Raw genomic sequence first — 9201 nt, forward strand, 5'->3', positions numbered from 1 at the left:
CACACAGCCTGTCTGTGTGCTTGTGGACATCACTGTGGTCTGTCTGTCTCGATGGGTCTGCAGTAACAATGACCCAGTGAAGGTTATGGTGGCTTGATGGGATCGTTGATGTTTTTTAAAGAGCTGTTTGTGAAGTGGGCTGGTTTTACTGCTTTTACTGACTGCTGATGAGAAATGTTCTGTTTTCTGGGGTTTTCTATAAATTCCAACCGATAGGGTGATCGAAATCTCCAAAAGTCAACCTGATTAAATGAAAGAGAGCAGAATAAAGGCTGCATGGTCACAGCGTGATCTTACTGACTGACGCTAGTTTGCATTTTGGAAGTCTAAATTTTAAATGTTACTTTTCAAATCTGATGAAGGCCAGTGCAGTCCTCTGGACAACCACTTCATCCAAACAGCTGGAAACCACTCCCACCACTGTCCATGACCCTCCATGTTTTCTTTTCTTTTACAGAGTCTGGGCTGTGATGGATATCTGGGTTCAGGAAAAGTGATGGACAGGTGTGGTATTTGTGGAGGTAACAACAGCACCTGCAGGATGGTCTCTGGAGTGTTTAAACGCAGTTTAAGCAGGATCGGTTACCATAAGATAGTTGAGATCCCAGAGGGAGCCACCAAGATCAACGTGACTGAGATGGCAAAGAGCAGAAACTACTTAGGTGGGAAAACAAACTCTTTCTATGAGGGTTAACATGAAGATTTTACACACACTTAACAAATATGTCTAAATATTTCCAGCCATTATTTAGAATTGATTTTTCTCCTGTATGACAATCATTGTATGGATATACCGTATGTTATACAGAAATACTGTACATCAGTTTACATGCATGTAAATATGAAGCCAACATACATGAATGTTAGGAGAGCAATGAGGGACAAACTGTGGACTGTGGCTTTTACATCTGAAGAAGAAATGTGATTTCTGCAGATTCATGAAAGTGTTTTAGCTCCTGTCTTCTGTTGATGATAGTTTGGCTTCGCTCATTGAAGCCTTTATTATTGCCATGTATCTCTGCTTTTACTGATACTCTTTTAGTGTCCAAACACACTTTTACGAGCCGGTCTAATGTTTCCTTTCTAATGTGATTCTAATGGTTTCTAAAAACTGGCTCAATGAGTGAAATGGAAAATATCTTTTGAGCACATCCTGTGGTCACATCGAAGTGCTGCTATTTTAGTGTATTTATTTTCCACGCTGCAGTTACATTGGATTTGTTTTCAGTATAAAATTGTGTCTTTTTCTGACTAATTTTCTCACTGTCTCTCAGTGCTGAAGTTGTAGTTCTTTATTACAGCTCTTCGAAGCCGATCGGGCCGAGCCATCATTAATGGGAACTGGGCCATTGATCTACCAGGCCGGTATGAGGGAGTAGGAACTGTGTTTACCTACCGACGACCCAACGAAATCAGCAGCACTGCCGGGGAGTCTTTACGCGCTGAAGGACCAACCAATGAGATCCTGGAGATTTATGTGAGCAACTGAGGGAGGAAGAGGTAGAGACAGGGAAAGAGAGAGAGGAAGGGTGGGAGGGAGAGAGAAGGAAAAGTAAAGGTGATAAGGAGAGAGTAAGAGGGGGAGAGAGAGAGATTGCCAAGATTTGTTTTCTCTTTATCTTTTTTCCTATGTGTTGTGTGCCTTTTATTACTCAGATGATCTTCCAGCAACCAAATCCTGGTGTCCACTACGAATATCGTCTCCCCACTGAACATACAGCCAGCTCTCAGCAGGAAGGTGAGAGCCAAATTTGTATGTCTCACTCTTTATTATCTCTGCTTATCATACTTATCAGATTAGTTTCCAAGTTGGTGAATTAATCAGTTATGACTTGATGAACTTGTGCAACAGCCATGGCTCCTGTATGGCCTCCAACATTTAAACAGAACTAGAAAGAATAACTTCCTTAATAGTAACTTCCTTGAAACCTACTAAAATTCTTCTTTAAGCGAGTCAGTCACTCTGTGGTTACTGTGTTAGGGTTAGGGTTTTAGGACTAGGGTTAGGACACTTAGGGTCAGGGGTCACGGTCACGGTGACTGATTTGTTGTACAAACTATTTTATTATTTTATTAAGAATTGGCTTAAGCTGTGACCTTTTAATCTCCGAGCAACATCCTCTGTTTGAAAAGATGTTAAGATATAAACCTGCCTGCAGCAGCCTCTGGTGGGGTGAATTGAATTTTTTAAAGGATTGCTGGAAGGGGTCGGGGCTCCAAGACTTTGCTCCTATAGCAGCACATGACCAGTGCAATCTGACTGTGCTGCGCTGAAGGTGAAAGAAACACCTGATGGCACCAAAACCATCTCAGCTGGAAGTCACCAGTGTATGAATGCTTTTGCAGGTTTTTGGGTGGACTGTGGCAAATTTTAACCAATTTTAGTTCTGTTACGACACAGATGCACTAGTAATAGTGGTTGTGGTGATAATTGAGTCTTCTCTAGTTTCTCTATGTTTGTTTGTGTGGTAGTGAACGCCGTCAATAGATCCAGTGAATACGAACATCAGGCGACCACGCAGGTTTGGACCAGTGCAGCAGGCCAGGAAAGGGACTCTCCCCCCATGGGGGAGAACATCCAGCCACCCAGACGTACACCAGACTACAACTGGAAATTGGCTGGAGCGACAGAATGCAGCGCCTCCTGTGGTCAAGGTCAGTCAGGTGGATTTGAAGAGGTTGTGAAGGGATCAACCGCATTGGTGACCATGAGAATGAGAGGGTATATATAGGTCTACCCTTTCTTTTTTAGGATTCAGATACTCGATTTTTAACTGCGTGTCACTGCTGAACCAGGCACAGGTATCAGACACCTTTTGTGACAGCAGCAAGAGACCGACCCCCCAGGAGGAGGCCTGTAACCTGCAGTCCTGCCCTGCTTTGTGAGAGACGACACACTGCCTGTCTGTTGTACCTGACACCCCCCCTCCACACACACACACAAACACACACAAACACACACACACACCTCTTTTATGTCTTATTTTTGGTGGAAATGAAAAGCAGATCAAATGTCCTTATTTGAAGAGCTTGCAATATATTCTGTTTCTGGTTTGTGTCTGAGCAGCTGGGATATCGGAGAGTGGTCAGAATGTAGTAAGAGCTGTGGTCTGGGCATGCAACACCGACAAGTTCTTTGTCGCCAGATTTACGCCAACCACACGCTCAATGTGCACACGAGCCACTGTCAAGACTTGGAGAGGCCTGAAACTTCCATCACCTGTCAGCTGAAGATCTGCAGTGAGTGGCAGATTCACTCTGAGTGGACCGCTGTGAGTATCCCACTGCCTCATCCCTGTCCTAGCATCTCCAGTTAGTCCACAATGTTACAGCCATAAACCACTTCAGGCTTTACCATAAAATCTAATCAACAATAAACAGATTAAAAATAATGTCCTGTCTAGAATGACTGTACTGCCGTACTGGTATTAATCCCACAGCTTGTGGTTTCACAGTGCTCTGTACCATGTGGGCTGGGTCAGAGGTCAAGAGCGGTACGCTGTGTCAGCAACGTGGGCGACTTTGTTCCTGACGAGGAGTGCAACATGAATCTGCGGCCCGTCGATGTGGAGAACTGTGACATGGGAGCCTGTGCCAAAAGCTGGTTCTACACCCAGTGGGGCAGAAGGGTAGATCTGAGACAAGCAGAAGCACAATATCACACATTCATTTGTTTAGAAAAAATTGCTTTAAGCTGGAACTGTCCTCATTCACCCAAACCCATGCCTAAAAAGACAATCACCACATTGTATCAATACAGCTGTAGATGACCAGAAAATATCTTTAGATTAATTATAATAGTAAAAACTTATTAAAGTAGCTGATCTGTTTAAAAGGGCACAAATAGCACTGGTTACATCTCATTTGCCTGATCCAAAATGATTAATTTAAAAACTATAGCTATACATTAGTAACATACTTTTGTTTCATATTTTTGTCAGGATAGAAATATTTTCAACCAACTTAGGGGTGGCATCAACAGTTGTTTTACTTGGCTGTGTGGTTCTTCTGCAGTGCTCAGCTGAATGTGGGATTGGTGTACGAACCCGAGGCGTCCTCTGCCTGACCAACCACATCAGCAGCCTTCCACTGGAGGGCTGCGGGCACGAGCGTCCTGCTGACTCTCAGGTCTGCAACAACGGCCCTTGTGAGAGCCACACTGAGTGGTTCAGTGGCCCCTGGAGTGAGGTATGGATATGTAGATGGTGCTGAAATCTTTTTATAGTGACTTTACTGAAACCATGCGGCTCTCATGGGCATCTGTTACTCAGTGTTCTGCAGAGTGTGGAGCAGGCCTCCAGCAGAGGTCCGTGGTGTGTCTGATGAAAACAGAAGAAGGGTTTACCGTCATGCCACCTTATGAGTGCTCCTCGCTGGAACGACCCCTCGGTCAGCAGAGCTGCAACCAGAACTCCTGTGGAGCAAAGTGGTACCACACTGACTGGAGTGGTGTGAGTTTGATTGAGATCTTTTCTAGTGTGCTCTTCACATGTTCCTCACCCCCCAATACTGTTACTAACACACAAGGACAGATTTATCCCTGTAGTCACCTGATGCAATAATCACCTTTCTACTTTATTACCACTGAATTAAATTAGTTGATGTCCCTGCACACACATCCAAAATGCACCGATTTTGAACAGTTAGGAAATGTAACCGCTTTAAAAGGGCTCTAAATAATAGTCTTGACTTTTAAATGGATTATGATTAACATAAATTCTGATCAATTTAAACCAATGAAAAGACAAATAAATGTATTCAAACAGAACAGCTGTTTACATTAATTTATTCAGTAATTAATTCATTTGACCAATAATAATAATAATAATAATAATAATGACTTTTCTCCTGCATCATGTCCTTTCAGTGTTCAAAAACATGTGAGGGAGGTTTCCGTGTGCGTGAGGTGCGTTGCTTGTTGGACAACATGCTGCCTAGCGTCAACTGCAATGAGCAGCAGAAACCTGCAGAGAAGGAAAACTGCAGCCCGGAGCCCTGTGCACCTGAGATCGGTCAATCAAACACTCATTGACATCACTGCTGAAGCTGTGGCCTTTATCTACGGAACTAAACTTGTGCCGATCATTTGGAACAATAAGATGCATTTCAAAACCGAAACCTACAGTTTCAATATTAAATTAAAACAAAAACTATCGTTTGAAATCAAAACTGTAGGAATGCGCTTATTTTGTCAAATAATCTATTGGACCGGATTTAGCTCCACAGATAAAGGCCACAGCCTCAACCTTTTGGCCCAGAATTAGCTCCATATTTACCCAGTTGCTCAAAAGGATGCACATCAATAAGCTAAAATAAGAATATCTACATGTCTTGGAGGTTTTTCTTAATTTTTCTGAAAACTAAGTTGGAGCATCTTCAGCTGTTATATCATATGGAGCCCAGTCATTGTTGCTCCACCTCTGTCTCCACATGATCAGAGTAATTGGTGCTGCATCATTTATCTTAACATCCTGTTGTAGATCAATCTTACATAATCATCAAGTGTTTAACGCTTGGTATTATTATAGAATTCTGACATCAACATTTTGTTTTTTCCAGATGAAAAATGCAGAGATAAATATTTTAACTGTAACGTGGTGGTCCAAGCTCGCCTCTGCGTGTACGACTACTACAAGATTACATGCTGTGCGTCATGCTCACGAGGGAGTCCCAGATTCTTCATTCAGCGGGGACGCAGTTAGCGTTCTGAAGCAGGGTCCCTCAGCCCCATGCTGGCCCAGACTCTGCCCTCTGCAGGCACCCTGCTCCTGGACCACTCAGGGCAGCAAACTACAGTCACCTTGGCTTCACTGACCAGGATGGAAACTGAAGAAGGAAAATTTCTGGTGGTTCATTTTCAAGATGTTGCTGGAAAATGATACAGAAGAAGAGGAATGCTTTTCCCTTAAGGATGAGACAGATCTATAGAAATGCTGCTGTTGAAGAAGAGGAAGTCAAGAGGAGGAGCGTATGGATTACACGACGGCGGAAAAAATCTTTTAACTGTTAATATGAGATGTCCACACAGATATGACACAGATGTCCACACTACTCAAATTGATGGCATGAGACTTTACAGGAGAATATGGATCCTGCACAACTTTGAGGTGAAAATGTTGCCTATTAAAAAAGGATACACTGTACTGACAGTGGATGATAAAGGACAAGATTGGAAAGATCCTTGCAGCAGCGGCTGAAAAGATTACACCCTCTTTATTTATTTTTGTACTCATTACTGAAACAAACATGTTTTTATAACTGTTTTAGCTTTGTGAACAGTGACCACAGCATGTGGAATAGTTGCATTCACAAAGCCAAACACAAGATGCATCACAAACACGTGTGAGGGATTCACATGTTCTCATCATTCAGATGCAGATAGGGCCATTACCAAGGCAGTGACTGTTTAACCGGGACAGTCCTAATACAGATGGATATACCGGCTGTTGTAGACGGCAGAGAGAGACAAACATTTTAATGATATAAGGTTATTATGGTCATTTATCTTAAACTGTCTCATATGTATTTGACATTTGACAAGTCAGTTCTTCACCAGTTTTTTGTATATTGTCACTAATTGTCCTCTTTATAAATGTGCCCACAGTCATCAATTGAATTGAATTGAATTGAATCAGGTTTATTGCCATTGTTCATGTAATACACAGTATTACACAAACTAGGAATTTGTCTTGGTGTGACGCTGCGACATTCAACATAAGAACACAACACTAGAATAAGATAAATAAAATAAGACATATATACAGTATATACATAAATGGTAAGAAATAGTGCAGGTCAATGCAGGAGTAATGTGATGTTCATGGGTCCGACTGGCTGCTGTACGTGGTGCTTAAGTGATAAGTCACTTGGTGTTCAGCAGCCTGATGGCAGAGGGGAAGAAGCTGTTCATGTAGCGGGAGGTTTTGGTCCGAATGGACCGTAGTCCTCCTGCCTGAGGGAGGGGGGAAAACAGTCCGTGACCAGGGTGGGAAGGGTCGGCCGTGATCCGACCTGCACGCCTCCGGGTCCTGGAGATATACAGGTCCTGGATGGATGGAAGCCTGCAGCCAATCACCTTCTCGGCAGCGCGCATGACGCGCTGCAGCCTTAGTCTGTCTCTGGCGGTGGCACCAGCGTACCACATGGTGATGGAGGAGGTGAGGACGGACTTGATGATGGCCGTATAAAACTGCGCCAACATCCTGGGAGGCAGTTTGAGTTTCCTCAGCTTCCGTAGGAAGAACATCCTTTGCTGGGCCTTCTTGATGAGGGAGCTGATGGTGGCTCCCACTTAAGGTCCCGGGTGATGGTGGTGCCCAGGAAGCGGAAGGAGTCCGCGATGGTGATGGGGGAGTCCATGAGGGCAAGGGGGGGCAAAGGGGCTGTGACTTTCCTGAAGTCCATAATCATCTCCACTGTCTTCTGAGCGTTCAGCTGCAGGTTGTTGTGTCCGCACCAGGACACCAGTCGAGCCACCTCCCTCCTGTAGGCAGTCTCATCGCCATTGGAGATGAGCCTGATGAGGGTGGTGTCATCCCGCAAACTTGATCAGTTTGACAGACTGGTGGCTTGAGGGGCAGCAGTTAGTGTACAGGGAGAAGAGGAGGGGGAAGGTACACAGCCCTGGGGTGATCCATGCTGATGGTGACGAGTCCGAGACAGTCCTTCCCCAGCTTTCATACTGCCTCCATCCGTCAGAATTGAGTGATCCACCTGCAGAGGGAGTCAGGCACACTAAGCTGGGACAGCTTGTCCTGTAGCAGAGCGGGGCGAATGGTGTTGAATGCAGAGCTGAAGTCCACAAACAGGATCCTGGTGGTTCCCGGGAGTCCAATGGGGCAGTGCCGTGATGGGGTGGAGTGGCGGCAGGTTGACCGCATCGTCCACAGATCTGTTAGCTCTGTGGCGAACTGCAGTGGATCCAGGAGGGGGGTGGTGATGGACTTGAGGTGTGGCAGGATCAGCGCTCTAAGGACTTCATGACTACAGAGTGAGCGCCACAGGTCTGTAGTCGTTAAGCCATTGATCCGTGGCTTCTTGGGGACAGGGACGATGGTTGAGGTTTTCAGGCAGGCTGGCACCTGGCACGACTCCAGGGAGGAGTTGAAGATGTCTGTCAGCTCCTCTGCGCAGTGTCCTCAGGGTGGAAGGAGACACGCCGTCCGGGCCAGGGCCTTGCGCGGGTTCAAACCTGCGAACTGCCTTCGCACATCCTGTTCACTGATGGTGAATGGAGGGGGGGGGGGGAGGGGGAACTGGTGGTAAGTGATGGGGGGGGGGCTGATGGTGAGTGATGGTGAGTGGAGGGGGGGGAGGGAACTGCCTTGTCACCTATGTCCTATGTCCTCTGCATCCTTTTCTCTCACACCAGCAAACTTCACTCCTCTCTATCTACGTCCATGTATCCAGTGTCAGGTCTTCCTCTGGTTTCCAGCCTGGCTGTTCCATCCTCGGCATCCTTCACCATCCTTCCTCTGTACACAGACGATATTGGACGGCTCTTCAACTTTATTCCTCTGTAGCCCTCAAATCACTATTCTTAGATCTACACCAGTTCACTTCTTCTACATTCCACTGATATTCTCACAGCCCCTACTGTCTTATTGTAAAACCTAGTCAGGAGCTCATCAGCTCCCTCTCTTGGATCCTTCCATATGTCTACAGATAGATCACGAGGGTCTCCCAGGAATTGGAGCTTTGTCTCTTCCTTCTACAAATGCTGTTTGAAATCTTTATTGATGATCAACTGACTCTTTCCGATGATGTAGCCTCAGTTTCCTGATCATGTTGCTTTACCTGTTTGTTTGGTGTTCCTGTCTGTGTGTTTTCTGTTCTTCCTCTGCAGGCGGGTGGGGCTGACATACTTTCTCTCGAGGCATTACCTTACTCACCTGCTGCTCCTCCTCACTACCAGGAAAAACCCTAACCCTAACCCTAAAAAAATCAGTATTTTGGAATGTTTTTTTATTTTTAAGATCGTGTGTCCACTGCAGTGGACACCAGATGCCATACATGTGAAATGGAACCTTGATGGCAACTAGTTAGTCCCAGAAAGCTATCAAAAAGTTGACATAAGAATGAGTTTGACTTCCTCCAGAACAAGGAAGTGAAAGGTACCAAAACCCCGCCCTTTCACATTTGGTATCTTTGAAAAACCCTAGATGTCCTCTGTAGAGAGCAATGCAGTAGTATACTGTCGGT

At 45.2% G+C, this 9201-nt stretch overlaps 1 protein-coding gene and 1 long non-coding RNA gene across 2 annotated transcripts; one reads left to right on the forward strand and one right to left on the reverse strand.

The window, feature by feature from the left end:
• The first annotated feature begins 223 nt into the window (after positions 1 to 223).
• Positions 224 to 6625, forward strand: LOC130520440 (thrombospondin type-1 domain-containing protein 4-like). Its single transcript, XM_057024157.1, has 11 exons — positions 224 to 662; positions 1302 to 1477; positions 1657 to 1738; positions 2473 to 2655; positions 2753 to 2882; positions 3068 to 3272; positions 3456 to 3629; positions 4015 to 4188; positions 4272 to 4451; positions 4868 to 5012; positions 5560 to 6625. The coding sequence occupies exons 1-11, from the start codon at positions 437 to 439 to the stop codon at positions 5700 to 5702; spliced, it is 1818 nt and encodes a 605-aa protein (XP_056880137.1). The 5' UTR covers positions 224 to 436; the 3' UTR covers positions 5703 to 6625.
• Positions 6622 to 7525, reverse strand: LOC130520442 (uncharacterized). The gene is made up of 2 exons (XR_008948842.1): positions 6982 to 7525; positions 6622 to 6945 (listed from the first exon to the last, which is right to left on the reverse strand). It is a non-coding gene; the product is annotated as an uncharacterized LOC130520442 (long non-coding RNA).
• Positions 7526 to 9201: the final 1676 nt, after the last annotated feature.

This window comes from Takifugu flavidus, unplaced genomic scaffold, assembly GCF_003711565.1.
Source record: "Takifugu flavidus isolate HTHZ2018 unplaced genomic scaffold, ASM371156v2 ctg383, whole genome shotgun sequence".
Taxonomy (NCBI): Eukaryota; Metazoa; Chordata; class Actinopteri; order Tetraodontiformes; family Tetraodontidae; genus Takifugu; species Takifugu flavidus.

Bases quoted from the DNA above. Each gene is read 5' to 3' on its own strand.
- LOC130520440 (XM_057024157.1), top strand. From the start codon at position 437: ATGTTTTCTTTTCTTTTACAGAGTCTGGGCTGTGATGGATATCTGGGT. The intron at 1,739-2,472 runs GTGAGAGCCAAA...TTTGTGTGGTAG, and splicing joins AGCCAGCTCTCAGCAGGAAG to TGAACGCCGTCAATAGATCC. The intron at 5,013-5,559 runs GTCAATCAAACA...TGTTTTTTCCAG, and splicing joins GCCCTGTGCACCTGAGATCG to ATGAAAAATGCAGAGATAAA.